The 19,463-nt window shown below is 38.2% G+C and overlaps 2 protein-coding genes and 1 long non-coding RNA gene across 14 annotated transcripts in view; 1 reads left to right on the forward strand and 2 right to left on the reverse strand.

The window, feature by feature from the left end:
- Positions 1 to 1,861: 1,861 nt before the first annotated feature.
- Positions 1,862 to 10,666, reverse strand: LOC131444583 (putative deoxyribonuclease TATDN3). Of its 12 annotated transcripts, XR_009233744.1 has the most exons (12): positions 7,292 to 7,862; positions 6,413 to 6,445; positions 6,250 to 6,323; positions 6,062 to 6,146; positions 5,329 to 5,391; positions 5,104 to 5,213; positions 4,576 to 4,631; positions 4,380 to 4,492; positions 4,178 to 4,258; positions 3,468 to 3,592; positions 3,018 to 3,077; positions 1,950 to 2,020 (listed from the first exon to the last, which is right to left on the reverse strand). XR_009233744.1 is itself a non-coding variant. In XM_058615068.1 (11 exons), exons 3-11 carry the CDS (start codon positions 6,287 to 6,289, stop codon positions 1,891 to 1,893), a joined length of 774 nt encoding a protein of 257 aa, XP_058471051.1. In that variant the 5' UTR covers positions 6,290 to 6,323; positions 6,413 to 6,445; positions 10,535 to 10,666; the 3' UTR covers positions 1,873 to 1,890. The 12 variants fall into 12 exon arrangements, 11 of the variants coding, with proteins under 11 accessions (XP_058471044.1, XP_058471045.1, XP_058471051.1 ...); XM_058615068.1 differs by lacking the exons at positions 3,018 to 3,077; positions 7,292 to 7,862 and adding an exon at positions 10,535 to 10,666 and having other exon boundaries at positions 1,873 to 2,020; positions 6,062 to 6,117; XM_058615066.1 differs by lacking the exons at positions 3,018 to 3,077; positions 7,292 to 7,862 and adding an exon at positions 10,525 to 10,666 and having other exon boundaries at positions 1,873 to 2,020; positions 6,062 to 6,117.
- A 125-nt stretch (positions 10,667 to 10,791) lies between these two features.
- On the forward strand, positions 10,792 to 16,709 carry fuca2 (alpha-L-fucosidase 2). Its single transcript, XM_058615058.1, has 7 exons — positions 10,792 to 11,103; positions 12,310 to 12,497; positions 12,611 to 12,950; positions 13,229 to 13,439; positions 14,574 to 14,764; positions 15,048 to 15,156; positions 16,118 to 16,709. The coding sequence occupies exons 1-7, from the start codon at positions 10,913 to 10,915 to the stop codon at positions 16,256 to 16,258; spliced, it is 1,371 nt and encodes a 456-aa protein (XP_058471041.1). The 5' UTR covers positions 10,792 to 10,912; the 3' UTR covers positions 16,259 to 16,709.
- A 557-nt stretch (positions 16,710 to 17,266) lies between these two features.
- LOC131444534 (uncharacterized) overlaps positions 17,267 to 19,463 on the reverse strand; it is a 30,717-nt gene continuing 28,520 nt past the window's right edge. The window contains exon 3 of the long non-coding RNA XR_009233740.1: positions 17,267 to 17,470. This is a non-coding gene — a long non-coding RNA (uncharacterized LOC131444534). The remainder of the gene's footprint in view (positions 17,471 to 19,463) is intronic.

Raw genomic sequence — 19,463 nt, forward strand, 5'->3', positions numbered from 1 at the left:
TCCCAACATGCTAACAGAGATCTTGACTTTTTCACATCTTAGATTGTCAAAACATAACTTCGCATGCAAGGCAGATGTACAGATTATTTATATTAAGGCCTCTAATCTCTACCTACACGGATTTTGACAGTACACAAAAGACATGGCGGAGAGGGTCAAGTCAACCATGAAGAGAAGACGAGCGGTGGCCCGGATGAAGAACGTGAACAACTAAACAAATTCAGAGAAGCAGGACACTTCCCACTCTGCAGGTTTGCCGAGTTAACAAAAGACTTAAAACTGTATTACGTAACTTTTAAATGTAAATCAAAATGTCTGTTGCGTTTGCATACCATTAAACAATGCTGGTTATGCCCATCAGCTCCACAAACGTCTGACTGAAAAGTTTTGACGCGCACACAAAAAAAGTTGGCACCACCGAGTCGTCGTGCCATGTGGGCCCATTGCAGCAACCCGGGTTCAATTCCACCCAACGCTATTTTTGGAAAACAGGTCCCGAGTGGGATAATCTGCATTTTTGTGCATACAACCAACATGCTACTGTAAAAAACAATGTCAAAGGCCCACATTTCTCTATCTTGGAGTTTTATTTTCTTTCCTTAGTCGCCCTGGCTTGGTTCATTCCGTCTTCATTGTAATGTATATTTATTTAAACAAATATTTGTACACGGCGTACATGCTTTATGCCTCTCCATATATGGTGTATGTCTGTGTTGCAGTGGCAGGTACAGGCAGGGCATATGTACTATGGCGTTTAATGAGAGTTTTTGTGTGGATAAAGACATTTCTTGAAACAATGCCGTGTTTTACAATGAACAGCGATTAAGTTTATTTGCTGATACGGCGTCATTCAGGTCTGAAAGAAGAGTATGTTGCAGGATTTTCCAGGATCAAATTCAAGTGAATGTGCTGACACAGCTTAGGATGTGAGGACAACTTATAAGAGCGTCTTCGCCCATGGCGTCCACTAACAAAATTCTGATCATTGCAAACGAAAAGTGTATTTTCAAACAAATAAAATGCAATATTTTTGAATGATTAAATCGATATTTTATTTGCAATTTGTGTATGTTGATTTTGTGTTTCATTTTTGTTTGAATTTTTGAACTTGGATTTAGAAAATGTCTATTTTCTAACACTTTCAAGGGCCTTGAATTTTATTTTATTTTTTTAAATTCATAAACTCTCAAGGATTCCAAGGATCCGTGGCAACCCTGAAATAATGTACCATCGTTTCTGTTCATGCTTCAGGAACAGAGGCAGAATAACAACAACAAAAACAATCACAAAACGTTACGTACAGCAGCTTTAAGTATGTTTCGGAAGCCTGTGCTTTGTTTCACTTGGAGAAAAGAAGCTGAAGTGGTGCTTCTACTCTTTTAACAAAGGAGTGTGGACTTCTACTTCTATTAAATTAAATTAAATTAAATTAAATTAAATTAAATTAAATTAAATTAAATTAAAAGAAAATGTGAGTGCCTCTCTCATTTTTACGGGTGCCTAGGGTTCCAAAAACCCCGTGAAACGCCTCTGTCTCCGTGTAAATGGGATAAAGCACAGCACCTCCACCACGACAATAAACCTCATCAGTCACAGATTAAATGTATAATATTAACTCGACTGGCGGTGAAAAATAGTCTGAAAACAAACTCTTTATTCAATAATAAAAAGTAGTAATTATTGTGAGACCAGTTCGAGGGTTAAATAAATAAATAAATGTGACAAAGAGGGAAGTGTAACTCGTTACTCACCCACTGAAAAATCCTTATGCGATGAACATTTTCCAGCAGCTGCAGTAGCTTTTCCTCTTCGACTTATCTCCTCACTATTTCTCGCTGAAGCACACGCAGACTCTGCCCGTTCAACGAAAACGACCCAGCGAGGTAAAGTTCAGCCGCTCCGGCCCCGGGTATCTATCAACAGAAGAGACGCCCGCACTGGGTGGACGTGACACGCTGTCAGTGGCAGCGAAGCGCGGGAGTCCAGCGGTTGACGTGTCGACTTCAGGGCGGTCCCTGAACTGCACACACACACACACACACACATACATACATACATACACACAACACACACACACACACGCTGCGTTCAAGAGCCAACCGACATTTCTCAAAAACAGCCACATGTTGAATTAGAGTAGTATTTCAGTTATAATTTGTTTAAAAAAACAACCAAAAAATAGGTAATTGACAACATTTGCTACCATTAAGCTTTAAGGCTTTGAATCACAGATATCATTAAAAAAAATATAAAAAGTAAAACTAAGCTCCACTTTTATTCTGAAATGTATTTTTCAGATTAAGATTAACCCCAAAAATGTAAACTATTTGACTCTGAGTAAAATTGAAGTGGAACAAGTTGCAAAAATATGAGTTGAATCACCTAAATAACACATACTTAAAAAAACAACAACACTGAAATGTATTTAAGCCCCAAAAATATAAATGATCTGAGTAAAAGTGTAAGTGAATAACAGTTGCAAACTTTCATTTAAGGTTATCACTAAAAACTAAATGAATAAAAATAAGAAAATATGAACGTAACCTGGACTTAAAAACATAATCATTTAATCCAGAAAAGTAATTTCAGCTTCATAGATACCTAGAGCCGAGATTTCCTCGACTTCCTGTTCAAAACAAAGGAACAATATAAGCTTAGCCAGATGTTCCTAATAAATTGCTACCGGATCTTACAAGGGTATATATAGTTTGTATTTCAAACACCAGTACAACAATTACATCTTGTCACATGTCACAAGGAGTAGGCAGAAGTATAAACTTACTAACTTTATCCCATCACCAAATATTTACATACTGTATGTACAGTATTTCATACAATGTTCTTAATGTTCTCAGTACAACACAAGAATACATGTGCTTTAAACACTGTTCATACTTCTGCTTTGTTTATTCTCACTGCTGCTGTATTTAGTGAAGAAAACAGCTACAACATGTTTTAAAACAAAGGTCAAAAACAATGAAACAATGATTTTGAGCTCATGAGTTTGCATTTAATACCTCATACAACTGTGAACTGTGACTGATCCAGGTCCGCGACAGTTTGACATTCATTAGCAGCTGTTTCGGAGTGGAACATGAATCACCATTTAATTATAAAGAGCAACAACATAGGAATTAATACTTATAGTGACAGGGGAAATGACAAAGGTAATCGTATAACTGCTCTGCTTTGCTCAGTCCATATAAATATTTTATGAATTTACTCACAATGATACGTTAAAACAAGTTATCGCATGAATGTTGTCAGTGAGTAGCTGTTGTTACGTGACAGAGTGAACGGTTGGATGACTCACATGTAGCGTACATGGGGAAAATACAGCAGTCTTGTGTTCAAAATGTTATCTCATCTTTATTTGTGTATGGATATTATGAATCTGTTTGTTTGTTGACATGACATGATTAAACAGACAGGAAGCTTTAAGGCCGCGTCAGGGTTTGATGACTGACTTTATCTTGGGGAAGAGTCGAAGGGCGTTCTGCGTCGTCACCTCCATCACCTTCTCCAGTGACACTCCTTTGATTTTACTGATGTACTCAGCAGAGATGGGGATGTTTTTGGGCTCATTTCTCACCTGCAGCAGTGACGGAAAACCGGAGCAAGAAAATTATAATTAGTCATTGAGAGCAAAATCAGAGATGTGAGCCAGCTTTTACATCTCCTTTTATTTCGACTGTATATCACAACTGCACGTAAGCTTGAATTAAATATTTTATATTTTTTGACATCTTGTGATTTGCATTTATTTATTTAACCAGGTACAAACCCATTGAGATTGAAATCTCTTTTCCAAGACTCCTACAGATAAGTTATTATAGATTAATAAAAGCCAGTGTGTGTGTCTGCGTACACTCAGTGAAGGACAGTTCAGAGACTGTAAACATTTAGTCTAAGGACCCATATGCAGTACATCACCATAATCTAGTAACAGCAGAAAAGTTGCAGATACTAAAAGTGTTCTTGCTTTGCACGAGAAGCCGGATTTATTTCTGTGATAGGAACCAATCTTCACTCTAAGCTTAGTTACCAATTTGGCAATATGTGCTTTGAAGGAGAGCTCAAAGTCAATAGGAAAACCCAAGTATCGTATCAAAAACTTAAAATGAAATATTCAATTTGGATTTTAGAACATTCAATTAGGGGAAAAAAATGATCTCACCTGCTTTTCTGGACCCAAAGCAGGTGAATCCGTTTCCAGACATATGTTTTCTAATGGCAGTTGTTTTACAAGTTTCTGCTTCTTGGTAGAAAGCCCCCAAAACAAAACAAGAGAAACCATCACCAATCATTAACAGGTAATACAAATATAGGATAAGTTAAAATTCAGAGTATATTTGACTTAAACAGATGCTCTGTTTTACCTGTTCACTCCGTACTATGGAAGGTGGAATTGAAAAGAAATATCCAGCCTTCACTCCCTCCATGGCAACAGACGGTTTCCCATCAAAAGCGTGAAGCAGGGCTTTCTCGACACCTAGTGACAATTCAGGGGAACTGCAGTTTACTGCAGGGGTCATTTTTAGAAGAAAAAATTAGAAACTAAACTAGACTGTGTACCTTGTTCTTTGAGAAGATGGATGGTCGGTCTCCCTGCCGACCGTGAATGAACATTTCTAGAAATAAAACATGAAGCAAATATTTCATGGAAGTTTGTTTGTGCTGCTAACATAATGCTATTCTTATTACATTCATTCATTCATTCATCTTCTACCGCTTTATCCTCCACATGAGAGTCGTGGGAGGTGCTGGTGCCAATCCCAGCTAACAAAGGGCAAAAAGCGAGGTACAAATAACGTAGAATTAAACGTAACGGCCCAAATAGAGACAAACAACAGTTCACTGAAACCGGAGAACCCGGAGAAACCCCACGAACACACTTGGAGAACATGGGAACTCCATGCAGAAAGACCCTTGTTCTGACCTAGGTCTTCTTGCTTCAAAGGCAAGAAAGCTAACTACTCCACCAATCATGTGGCCTAATCGTACAACACACAAATACAAATGTATATGCACTTAATCTGCTTGTTCAATTCTATTAAGTGTATGAGTTATCTATCCATTGCTTTAATATCACGTATGACTTACAGAGGGAGATCCAGCTGCTTAGCTATCTGTGCTTGGCGAATGAGGACCTGCCTTTGACTGTCTTTATCAGTGTCATTGCTGACAAATCTGGGTGTAAAATCCAAACCAACCTTTAACAGAAAAAATGGGAAAAAGATTGAACTGAAACATAAAAGTACGATAAATAAAAGTCTGGACATAAAGTGCTATTTATGTCACCACAGAGAGGGATATTAGTGATATTACCTCCCCAATAGCCACAAGGTGGTCTTGGTATTTCTCTATGATGGGGAGAGCAGCATCGAGATCCTCCATAACAGACAGAAAAAAAACAACAGATTTTATTTATGATGACCACAGAAACCATAAATAATAATATTTTTAATAATTATCTATTGTTTATGATATTAGAGGGAGTGATCACTTTTACATAATTGTGATGATTTTTTTGAAAAACACATAAAAATGACTACTGTGTGTGCAAATCTGTGCAAAACAAATATGTTTTCCTCTGTCTGTAGAATGTGATGTGTAGATCAGGACAATATTTGATCTAAAAATTGTTTTTCTACACATTTTGGAAATTGTAGTCATTGTTCAGCCTGAACAAAAACATACCATTTAAAACTTACATTCTGGTGTTACTGAGTAATGTAGAAATCCAGGATTTGGGATATAAGGCCTGAGATATATAAATATAGTACACTTACAGTCAAGAGACCTTTGAATAATTGAAAAAAATTAAACTGAACCATCATGAACAGCATGGTTTTCCATAAACGGCAATAATGTATTTTATGCTATACTTTATATATAGCTTGTGGAGTATGTTTGTAGTGTATGTGATTATATTTTTATTTTATCCATTATATTTTGACTCCACATGTGAAGTCAATAAATGTGTCTATTTTTCTACACCTGGTCATCAGGGAACAGAAGCTACATATTGGTTGAAAAAACCCTTTAAAGTCAAACCTACCTGGAGAGAAGCACCTCTCTGTTGCTCTGGGGAAACTTCTTGAACTGGATGGACTCCTAAGCAGGGGAAAATAAAACCTGGAAACCTGTGAACAGGGTTGTTGTTTTTTGTTTTTTTTTTTCAAAAAAGGATCATAACACACATAATAAATCGAAATTTCATCAAGTCTCTCATGACACTGCAGTTACCTGTGTGACAATGAAATAATCTTTTCAAATTCCCCTGCATGTTCTGCCACAGCTAAGAGCGCCAACAGTCCGGCCTGAGGGGGGGAAAAAAAGCAAATAATTTAAATCTGATACATACAATAATGAAAGTGTTATGAATATGTTTATAGCTGGGACATTTCACCTGTTTGGAACGTTCAATCACATCCTCCAAGTCCTGACAATGACAAGAGAACAAGTAAAGAGAAATTAAATAAATTAGATGGACAGATGTTAGATTAAAACCTTACATCACTAAAATACTGTTAAATAAATAAATACAAATAAAATAAAAAAACAACAAGCACACATCATGATTATCTTGACCAAAATAATTGCGATTCATGATATTATCGTGATGACTGAAAAAAATTAGGTGCAACCTTCTGTCTTTTTTTTGGTGAAAAATGATTTAATAAGATCACAGAAGATGAATGAATGAATAATAAGGCCCATGAGGAAAGATGCAGCTCCCTTAGGTAAATTAAGAAATATAGATCACAAGCACTGTATGCTGGTGAGTTAGACAGGATTTTCAAGTCACTCACGTGAAATACTGACGTTTTTCTTCATTCATGACGATTATGATATTGCAAAAATATGATTTATTGTCTCATCACTAAAGACTACAGTATAACTTAAAGGTTGTTACACTTTAGGCAATACAACTACAGCAACAGAACGTTACTAAAAAGGGCTAAAAGTTAAGTGATTCAAAGTAAGGTTAATATAACAACAGAATAGATTACAACGACTCAACAACAGTCTCGCTCGATTAAAAGATAGACTGAACGAAAAAAAGGTCAGGTTAAAATGAAAGGGACAAAAAGAGAAAATAAAAGACCTACAAATGAATAAAGACAGTCTAAAATGATTACAACATAAACTTAATGTCTAACAGAAAAGACTAAACGACTAAAAGACAGGCTTAACGACCGTTAAGACTAAAACATACGTTCAAAGTATACTTCGTAAGATATTTAAAAGAATATAACATGTATTTGTATTTCTTAAAAAGTCGAACCTTGTCAAAATCCCCCGCGGAGATGTGACAATGACAGTCAATGTAGCCCTGCATGTGGACAAATACAGGTCACGTTATTGTAAAAACCAAAACAAACCGTCTTCCGGGATCAAGTCGACTACGCATGCGCACATCTGTGGGCGCGCGTGACATACAATGCGGCGTCGCCCGGGAGAGCGGCGTTTGCTGCGGCTTAACTCCAATAGCATGGAACTGCAGGCCCGCAGGAGACAGGACGGCGGCTGAGCCGTAAAAAACATCCAACACCTCCAGCGGTAAACGTTTACTTCCTTTTGTCAGCAGCACGCATTCGTTTCATTAAGGTGGTAAATTTAGTCCCCCATTTTATCACGATTGTAGATGGAAATGATTTATTAAACCACATACGATCAGCTCGGGTGATCACACATTCGAATTGAGTGTTTTTTCCAATAATTTAAACAAGCTTTCTGATTTTTCCAGCTTCTTAAATGTGAATATTTTCAATTTCAAATGAATCATTTTGGTTTTGGACATTGGAGAACATCATCACGTCCAGGTTTGGTAAAAACAAGTATTCGATTAATCGAGAAAATAATCGACCAATTAAAAGTTGCATCCCTATTCGGATTATAAAATGTAGTTCCTTTAATGGGATTAGGTGAAAGTCTGGATTTGAGAGTTTAAAAAAAGCATATGGGATTTCATAAAAGTCAGAGAGAAGCAAATTCAAAAAACACAGCTTCAATAAAAAGTATTTCTTGTACCGTGTACAGGTCAAAATCTTAGTACATCATCTCTAATCTCTAATATTGTGTGTTTTTCATGATATTTTCTTTTGCAGGTATTACTGGCAGAAGAATAAACTACAGCAATATCTCAACTTCATGAGGAAAAATTATCCCCCTGACTGGATAAGTATCAAGACTTTTAATGCCAAAGAATGGACAGATATCTTTGCCTCATCTGGGGCAATTTTTTTTGTTGTTGTTTATTTAAAAGTACACAGTCTTCTCATATGTATACAATAAATCCCTCAGAGTTCACACTGTGGGGTTCAAAAGCCTCATGGAATTGGAATGGAATACTTGGGTTAAAGAAGTAGGTGAAATTGGTCTTTCTTGACTCTTCAAATAAGCAATTCATTTATATCTTCCAGTCACAACTCCTGAATCGGTTAGTAAATACAAGATTGATTTTGTTTTAATTTGTTTTTCTCCACACATGTGACATCTGTTATTTTTTCTATATTATAGATTTATATTTTTACATTTGATTTCATAATGTGGTAATGTTTATGTTTGAATGTGCTCAGGGAAAACATTGAAATAAAATGAATGATGATTTAAGGTCTAATGTTTGGGGTACGGACACACCGAACACTACAGCATCTCTGGGAACCATCCTGAGCCTCAGAGACTCTCTCCATGAGAAACACAAGGAAAACTCATAAAAATATAAAATCTATATTTCCCTCTTTACTAACATTTGTAAACCTCACACTCTGCTGCACCAAAGTCCATAGAGAAAATGATATATTTTTTTTTTCCTTGTGGGGACAGGAGCTGCTGGTCTACTGCTGCCTTTTTTTTTACATCTCTAATCTAATTGTGTCTAGCTTTTGTTTTCTTCCTTTTTTTTAAAAACATCTGTAAGGGAGGGGTTTGCCCGCTCTTACTCTGATTGGTTACTTTTGTTGCCGAGTAAGCAGTTTTGGGAAAATTTGGGCACTACCCAAACATGTGCAGGGTCAGCCTTACATTTGGGTGATTGCCAAATGGGTGATGTCCAAAACTTTGCAGGTGGCTGTCTTTACAGTAACACACGAACATGGCCTCCAAGTGAACCTTTCAGATGCTCTTATCTGCAGCACACCAACATCGTGTAACAATACAAAAGCAGTTTACATTTATAAAGATATACAAAACAGAGACTGAAGACTGATTATCTCCAACATTAGTATAATATATGGCTGTGACGTTTCACTTGTTTGGAATGTTCAAACACTAACTAACTTGTCAGGACTAACTTATCTAAGTCCTGACAATGACAAGAGAACAAGTAAAGAGAAATGAAATAAATAAGATGGACAGATTTAAACCTTATATATCACTAAGATATTGTATAATATATACCAATAATGTGTTAGTACATTATAAAGTAATATGACCGTGAACTAAACACCCAAATGGTACTATACACGAAATGCAGGGAGAATAATGAATACAAATAATATCCTCTAATGGCCACACGGGGGCGCCTCAGACCGCATCATTACAATGTAACGCAAAGCAACTGTAATAAAACATAAATATCGTCCGATGTAGAGCCCATCCGCGGTATAAAACACACAATCAAAACATAATTCTATGTCTAGGGCACATATATAAGGTAGTTTGAACATATTAACCAGTCTGTGTTATTATATCTCACATTAACAATGTCGTGCGCCAGAGTAATTATCACAACATGGCGGCCGCATAATCATCATCATCATAATCAACAACAGCGAGTATACACTTACTTCGCAATCACGCACAACGGACACAGTGCACTCAACAGGTAACTTAGCTGGCTTCGGGGTCACTCGGGACTACTCGGGTCTTTCCGGTGTTGTGGCGAGCAGGGAAGTTTGCACACTGGGCATGGGATGATTTTAAAAGTCTACGTCATGATTTTCCGGATCAAAATATTGAGCACCAAGCACTGTATGCTGGTGAGTTAGACAGGATTTTGACACATGTGAAGTCACACGTGAAATATTGATGTGTGTGAATTGTTTGGCCTTACTATGTACAGTGCCTTGAGACAATGTATGTTGTGATTTGGCACTATACAAATAAATTCAATTGAAATTGAACTGAACTTAAAGATTGTTGGCTAAAAGGGTTACAATACTACAGAAACAGAACATTAATAAAAAGAATAAAAGACAGGGTTACGGAACAAAAAGTTAGATTAAAAAAAACAACAGAATAGATTAAAACGACTCAAAGACACTCTAAATGGACTATAAAAGATAACTAACTAAACGGAAAAAAAAAGAGGAATAAAATGACTAAGAGACTAAAATGAGAAAAAGACCTATTTCGAATTATTAAAGACAGTCTAAAATGATTACAACATAAACTTAAAATGTCTAACAGGTAAGACTCAACGACTGAAAGATAAACTAAAGTTTAAGAATGACTCAAACGCTCAATTATTCCTCGTAAGATATTTAAAAGAATAAAACATTTACTTGTATTTCTTACAAAGTCGCACCGTGTCAAAATCCCCAGCAGAGATGTTTTAATATTTGCATTTGGACAAAAAACAGGTCACGTTATTATAAAAACCAAAACAAACAGTCTTCCGGGAACAAGTGCACTACGCATGCGCACATCTGTAGGTGCGCGTGACATATACCGCGGCGTCGCCCAGGAGAGCGGCGTTTGCTGAGGCTTAAATAATCTGATTGGTTTGAGACACGACGGCGGCCGAGCCGTGAATAAATATCGAACACCTCCAGCGGCAAACGTTTACTTCCTTTGTCAGCAGCACGCGCTCACTTTATCACGTGACTTTCCAACTTTATGTCAATTCGTCTTCGTGTGATGAGACAGTGAAAGTGAAGCCGTTAGTGTCGCCAGGTCCACCAAAATGGAGGGCTTAACACTCCTTTCTTTGCTGTTACCGTTGCTGCTTTTCGACACTGGCGACGCCAAATACGAACCGAACTGGAAATCCATCGACTCCAGACCATCACCTGAATGGTTTGACCAAGCCAAGTTTGGGATCTTTATACACTGGGGGGTTTTCTCTGTCCCGAGCTTCGGCAGCGAGTGGTTTTGGTAAGTTTGGTCGCCCATTTGATCACGACTGTAGATATAGCATGACTAATGAAACCACATACAGTCAGGTGAGGTAATCGCACATTCGAATTTAGTGTTTTTTTCAATTATTAAAACAAGCTTTCGGATTTTTACAGCTTCTTAAATTATTAAAACTGAATATTTTTTTTGTTCATGGACCTTGGAGAACATCATCACTTCCAGGTTCACCAATGAGCGTTTTCCAAGTTCCATGCAATGTTGATTAACTTGCTTTCCTGGAATGTTTAGTCCTAATCTTAAGCAAGTGAATCTGCAATGCTGTCATGTAATTAAACGTGATCCATTTCCTTCTACAGTACAATGAAAAAACGCACTCGTTTAGAGAGATACAGTCAGAAATACACGGCCAATTCATCGTTTTCTTTCTCCTCCAGGTTAGGGTACTCCGATTAGGCAAATTGTCCACTTGCCTGTCTTAGTCGGACTATGGCCTTAGTCCGGCTAAACTGTGCATGTAAACGCACTGAGTGTGGCCGTTTATTGGCCGAAAATTAATTTGTTCTTTAGGCAAGGACCTTGCTTTACATTGTGTTGTATTTTTACAGTTAATTGCACTTTTGTTTTATTAATTTCACATTAAGTCAGCAGTACACATTACTGTACTGTACTGTTACATATTTATCTGCGGACACATTGCTGCACTGTTAGTGTGTGCACAATACTGTGCACAGCACAACTGGTTTTTACTAACAATGGGTTGATATGGTTGTATTTAGGTTTTTCTCCCCCGATTTCTCAACTGGAACCCAGTCAACTCGGAGGTGACATCACTCCCAGTTCCAATTGCTTGTGTATGATGTAAATGGACGCACCATTACTATGCAAACGAAGAACAACAACGTCTTTTGTTGAATGCAGAGGTGAACTGTTGTTCACTGATCACTCTTACAAAATGGAAGGGGGAGAGCAGAAGAGTCTACCATTTGTTACATTCTGCAGTCTCACCACTAGATGTCACTAATTCTTACATAATGGACCTTTCAAATTCAAAACACAGCATCAGTATAAGGTTTTTCAACAGGTGTACAACAGGTCAAGCATCTCTAATCTCTAAATTAACACTTCACTTTTTTTTATCACCGACCAATTCAAGGTGAAACACATGACGTAGACAGATTTTAAAACAAATCTTTCATGTGTTTTTAATGAAATTTTCTTTTGCAGGTATTACTGGCAGAAGCAAAAATTCCAGCCGTATGTCGACTTCATGAGGAAAAATTATCCCCCCGACTTCAAGTATCAAGACTTTGCTCCACATTTTACTGCCGAGTTCTTTAATGCCAAAGAATGGACAGATATCTTTGCCTCATCTGGGGCAAAATATATCGTCCTGACGACCAAACACCATGAAGGTAAAATACAGGATAGATGTCCTGTCTTTTTACCTGTTTCAGGATTTGGTGTTTATTGTTCATTTAAAAGTACACAGCCATAACCTTTCATATACCTACAATAAATCCCTCAGGTTTCACAATGTGGGGTTCAAAAACCTCATGGAATTGGAATGCAGTCGATGTTGGACCCAAAAGGGACCTGGTGGATGAAGTGGCGACTGCTCTCCGTGCCAACAGTGACCTACGTCTAGGGCTGTACCATTCCCTCTTTGAGTGGTTCAACCCGCTCTTCGAACAGGATGCCGCCAATAAGTTCAAGACAAACTATTTCCCGACCAGTAAATCCCTGCCAGAGCTTTATGAGCTCATCCTCAAGTACAAGCCGGAGTTGCTGTGGTCTGATGGAGACGGAGATGCACCTGACACTTACTGGAACAGCACAGGTTTCTTAGCGTGGCTCTACAATGACAGGTAATAGGCCTGTTGTGCGTCTGTGTTGTGGTGAAACTAAATATCTGAAATTTTTGCAACGCAGTGAGTGCTGTCAGTGTGCAATTTGATACTTGGGTTAAGGAAGTAGATGAAACCGGTCTTTTGTTGACGCTGAAATAAACTATTAAACTCGGCCATCTAGTCAAAACAACTGAATTAGTTAGTAAAGGATAAGATTTTTGTTTTAATTCGTTCTTCTCCACACATGTATCAAATACTGAGGCTGACTCATCTACGTGTGTTTTGTTCTTCCACAGTCCAGTGCGAGAAACTGTGGTGACAAATGATCGGTGGGGTTACGGCTCCATCTGCAACCACGGTGGGTATTACACCTGCTCCGATCGCTACCAGCCAGGACACCTGATCAAACACAAATGGGAAAACTGCATGTCCATTGACAGAAGGTCCTGGGGTTATAGACGTGAAGCTCCGCTCAGTGACTACCTCAGCACAAAGCAGCTTGTGGCGGTGAGAGATGAATTTCTCATTAACCTTTTATTATGGAACAAATCTGTTGAAGTGCTCCATCTATGACAAAAGCATCTGGTAGGATTTAATGGTTTACTGAAGAAGAAGAAGAAGAAGAAGAGCTCTATTCTTCAGACCAAGTTTTGTGAAACAGTGTTTTACCATTTACAATATTCACCCCTAAAGCAGCTTCATCTGATCTACAACATCTTCACTGGCACATGGAGCCTTTACCAGGTACCTTGTGTCCGGTGTGCAGACCTAAGACGAGAGCACTATATTAAGTTACTGCAAATGCAGACTGAAGGTTTCACATCCTACAGCTGCAGTTTCACATACAAGTGGCAAACCATAGCTTGACTTTTATTTTGAAGTAATGGCTAGAAGGAGAATTGGCATTAACTATCCATTGGGATTTTAAAAAATCTTATGTTTTGGCATAATTCAATGACCCTTCACTTACTTTACACTTAGTAAACAACTAATCTACAAAATGACCTACAGATTAATTGATTGTGAAAATAATCATTAGTTGTCGCCCTACTTACCTATGATCTATGATGTCGTCTTTGAAATATTTCGCAAACCCAAAAGCTACATGTTTTATTTTTCGGGTTGACCAAAGAAGCTCCACTCAAAGTCCACTTGCTCTGTTGTTTGCAAGATTGTGTCTATCGCTTAGTTTCTTTCAGCCGATAAAGTTTTGTCAAACGTCCCATTTTTCTTCAAATCTGCTGGACTTTTCCCTCCACGCTTGCTGATGCTTAAAAGTGGAAGTTCAGAGTTCATTATTGACTTTGCAAACGGGCAGTTAGTTGGCTGAAAAGCTTCAGAAGAGGAGAGAATGAGGAACTTTGGTTGAACAGTCAGCACCACAATCAGAAATTTGAAATAACAGCCACTTTTCCACCACATGAAACCATTTTAAATACAAGAGCAAGGGCTTTTTTCCTCCTCCATCTGCATTATAGCTTGTTGATTAATCAAGTACTGAATGCAATGTCAGAAAATAATGAAAAATGCACATATAAAATACCCATAGCCATGTTAAAATTAACATTTTGGACATTTTCAGTCACCAAATTACATAAAGTGAGTAACTGACTGTGCAAATGTTTTGTGTGTGTGTTTCAGACCTTAGTAGAGACGGTGTCCTGTGGTGGAAACCTGCTCTTGAACGTTGGTCCAACGCACGACGGACGAATCGCGCCCATCTACGAGGAGCGTCTGCGGCAGGTGGGTCAGTGGCTGAAGGTGAACGGAGAAGCCATCTACAACACGACGGCGTGGCGAGCTCAGAACGACAGCGTCACTCCTCATATCTGGTGGGTGTTTTGTGTATTAGTGACCACGATAAAAAAAAAAAACACACAGGATGCATGTATCATTTGAAAAGGTTAATGTACATTTATACAAACATACGTTTGGGTAATGCATTTAATTTCTGCAAATAAACTCTCCTAAATGTCACGAACTGGACCTTTTTCTAAAATATTTTATTCTCATTGTAACATCCCTGCTCGTACACATTTAGGACTGGAAAAAGCTATCCTTTCTCATCATGTAAAGTATTTTAAAGTTCATTAATGGGTCTTATTTTATCAACAGGTACACTTCCAAACCACAGGAAAAGGCCATCTTTGCCCTGATGCTGGAGTGGCCCAGTAACGGAACTGTGATTCTGCATGAACCTGTGGCTACACAAGGACAGACTCAGGTAAAACGAGACCTAAAAAAAACACGCCATTCAACAATCCACATTGTTAAACGTCTTCTGACCATTTAAGATGTTACATTAGGGTCAGGAAAACATGAATTCTACAGTATTTGCCTCCAAAGCAGCTTTATCTGGTCTTACAACGTCTTCACTGTCACTGGCACACAGAACTGTTATTAGTTCCTGACAAACCAATAGTTATCAGTTACCTTGTGTCTGGTGTACAGGCCTTAAAAGGGCATGATTTTTAGAGCACGAAGGTTTCACTTCCTACAAAATAAAAGTGGCAAACCGCAGCTTGACTTTTATTTTGAAGTAATGGCAAGAAGGAGAATTGGCATTAACGTAATGTTTTGGCATAATTCAATGACCCTTCACTTACTTTGCACTTATTAAACAACTAATCTACTAAATAATCAACAGATTAATTGATTGTGAAAATAATCATTAGTTGCTCCAGTAAAGTGTCTAATTCACCCCATTCCAACACTGAGCCATTAACAACAGACGTCCTCCGTTATCTTACGGAGTTGTTTACAACACTTTTCACCCTGAAGTCTTCTTCTACTAATATTTTCCGGCAGGCTGTACGGTGAGAGGTGTAATGCTGCCCACCACAGTCCATAATAACCTCTCATTTTAACATAAATCCTGTGATTTTTAGAGAGAGAATGACACTTCTGGCCTCCATTTACTGCCTTTTTTTTTTGGGGCAGCCCTTGGCCTAGTGGAAAGGGAACTTGCATTGTAACTGAAGGGTTGCCGGTTCAATTGGGTTAATTAGGCACTCTAAATTGATCCACATCCAGTGTTCTCCTATAGTGCTGGTCCCAAGTCTAGATTAATGGTAGGGTTGTGTCAGGAGGGACATTCAGCATGAAGAGAAGGTAGCATATCTACTTGTCTGTCAACATGTCAACCTTATTTTCATGTTTTTTGTTCTAAATAATAAAAAAAAAAGGTGGTGCTCCTCGGTGTCGGGACTCTGCCTTGGCAGCCTTTGAATCCCAGCGGGGGACTGACGGTCCTGCTGCCCCCGCTGCCCTTCAGCCAGATGCCATGTCAGTGGGCCTGGACACTGAAGCTGACAGGTGCCGCTTAAAGGGAAACCAGATCACTTGAGGAGGCCAGACAGAGCCGGAGGACCCTGGAGGGAAACTAGCTTTTTATGTTTAAATCACTGAAGACCAACTGAATGACATACGGGACAATCAAAGAGTGAGGGCAAAATGTGTGCACTATAGTGTAATTTTAGCTTCTTTTTTTTTTTTGGTTTTTATTGAATGATTATGTAGGTAAATGGAGACCAAATACACTATTTTATGCTGCTTCATGTTCTAGCTGTACTTTAACTTTGGGAACAGGTTCCATAACATGGGTTTAGTAGTAACAGGGAACCATGAGACAACATTGATTTTGTCTGCTCATCTGTGATGATTGTTTTCTTTATTTTTTTTTTTTACATTTGATTTTTATAATGATGAATGTAGTAGTGTTTGTGTTTGAATGTGCTCAGGGAAAACATTGAAATAAAATGAATGATGATTTAATGATCTAATGTTTGTAGGTTTTGTAGGTATAGACACACCTCACACTACAGCATCTCCCTTGGAGGCAAACTGTGTTTGGGCTATTTAAATAAAATGGACTTGTTGTAATCGTTATTTTTAGAAAGTGTCACACTGAGATTTTAATTGCTTACAAGTGAGCTCTAGTCATCTGCATGTCTCCTACATGCATTTTTATTTATTAATTATCATAATAATTAGTATATTATCACAGGTACTCCCGCTCATCTGGAGTATCTCAGATAATGCGTCCCTCAGGCGCCCCCTGCTGCTCACATCTGTAACAGCACCGCAGCTGTGCGGGGAAGATCAGCAATCTCCCCCCCCCCCCCCCCAGCAGCAGCGCGCACACGATCCAGGAAAACGCCAACATGAGTCGTTTTTGTGCAGATAAACACGTGTGAGAAGTGTAGTTCTCAGCAGGAGGCAGAGTGAGCGCTGCTGAGTATCTGCTCTCCCGCGGATTCACGTCATTTCTTCTTCTTCCCTATCTCTCTCTCTTTCTCTCTGCGGTACATGTAGGTGTATTTGTCACCTGAGATGGTGAGTTCAGTACAGGCCACAGCTCACTGTTGTGTCTGCTCTCTGTTGCACGCCTTTAAAGTGGGTGGTCCCTCTCCTGCAAATGTTCCATGACGTGCTGATGGGGGGTTTTCAAGGGGTTCTTCTCACGTCCGTGCATTCCCCCCTCTGCTTCAGCAGCAGCAGCAAAAGGCGATCCCCCGCGCCTGACAGCTGATCATCCCCTAAACAACAACAACAACAGCAGCAGCAAAAACCACGGGAGGGTGAGAATCATGTGTGGACTGGACAATTGTATCACATTATTGTTCATTATCTTCAGGGGCGTGCACAGACATTTCACGGGCTTAAGTGAAAAAGGGGCACCTATTTATAATTATTAAATGCAAAAAAATTATTATTGTAGCAAATGTATATATTTTGTATATGTTGATGAGATTGTATATATATATATATATACACAATCTCATCAACATATGATGTATATACACATATATGTATATATGTATATACACATATATATGTATATACATATATGTATATATGTATATACACATATGTGTATATATATATATATTTAAGAATACGATATTATTGAAATCACAATATGATATTGTCACAATATTTAAGACATGATACGATATTGTCATGATATTTAAGTCGCAATACGATATTGTCACGATATTTAAGTCACAATATGATATTGTCACGATATTTAAGACATGATACGATATTGTCATGATATTTAAGTCACATTACGATATTGTCACGATATTTAAGTATAATACGATATTGTCAAGACATTTAAGTCACAATACATTATTGTCATGATATTTAAGTCACGGTATGCTATTGTTACAATATTTAAGTTACAATTCAATATTACCATGATATTTAAGTCACAATATGATATTGTCATGATGTAGTGTTTCATATTAGTCAATATTTATAATTGTTGCGATAAAATTCCACATGATTGAAGATTGAGTTTTACACCTAAATTTAAGTTAAAAAAAACAGTCAAAGTACCAGCGTGTAGAATTAAGGTGAAATTATTTTAAATTTGGCAGAAATATGTGATAAGATAATTATAGATAATTATTTGAGTTTTGATGCTAACTGAAGGCTACATAGGTTCTCCAGCACACTTGGTAGATTAGTGTGCTGGTGACACTTCAACATGCAACTTCACCAATATTTGTTGCACACATTTTTCATTGTGGTTTTAGAATTCTTTGTGAAGAACAAAAGTGTGTATGTGTGAGCAGGACATGGAAATAATAGAGGGATTTTAAACTCACGAGCAACAAGCACCGCCTCTTTTTTGGAGTTCTGGCTCTTGATTGGATAAAGTATAGCGAAATACTTCTGATTTACTGTCATAGTCGTGGTTCTGAGAAACCCACGTTACTGACACTAGGTGTTGGAATATACTGTATAGCTATTTAACACAGATTTCAACCAACAGCTGCTTCAATTTGATGCTGAATCACACTTTTACGCGGTTTTAATGCACATAAGCACATACATATAATACATAACGCCGCGTGGTCAAATAGTCAGTGTCGCTGCAGCCCTCGTTTTTCCGCTCATTTCTACAGTCTGTGATCAGTGGCTGTAATTATATATGTAGACAGGAACTGGGGGGGAACGGTTGGAGACGTTGGCACGGTTGCCATGGAAACACACTCATCATGTCAGTTTATTTTCAGGTACTGCTGTGATAATGTGATAAGTACAGTATGCGCCTGGTTTAAGAGGCCGCCTTAAAGAGATGGATAAATTAGACGAGGGTTATTTTATCGAGAGAAAAATAATCTGATTATTATGTGTGTGTGTATACATATATATATGTATTATTATTATTTTTTTTAATAATGCATCAAGTGAGGTGACGTGGAAGCTGGCAGAGGGGTTTAAGGGTATACGCAGCATTCATTGGTGTTCAGCTGTTTGTTCAGTATGTCCTGTATGTGATATCTCAGTCAGTCATATGACAACAACTGCAGCCAGTGGGGAGGAAAACCTCATTCCTTCCATTCATAAACAGCACACACACACACACACACACACACTCTCTGTTATCCCCTCTGTGCCCCTCTTCCCCTCCCGCCTGTGTTGCCACTAATAATACCATTAGAGGCCAGCTCGCAGTCAGGTGCATGTGTGGCATTCGATCACATGCACATTTGTGGCAGGTCTGAGTCAGTGAGTGAG

Source organism: Solea solea, chromosome 18 (genome assembly GCF_958295425.1).
Source record: "Solea solea chromosome 18, fSolSol10.1, whole genome shotgun sequence".
NCBI lineage: Eukaryota > Metazoa > Chordata > Actinopteri > Pleuronectiformes > Soleidae > Solea > Solea solea.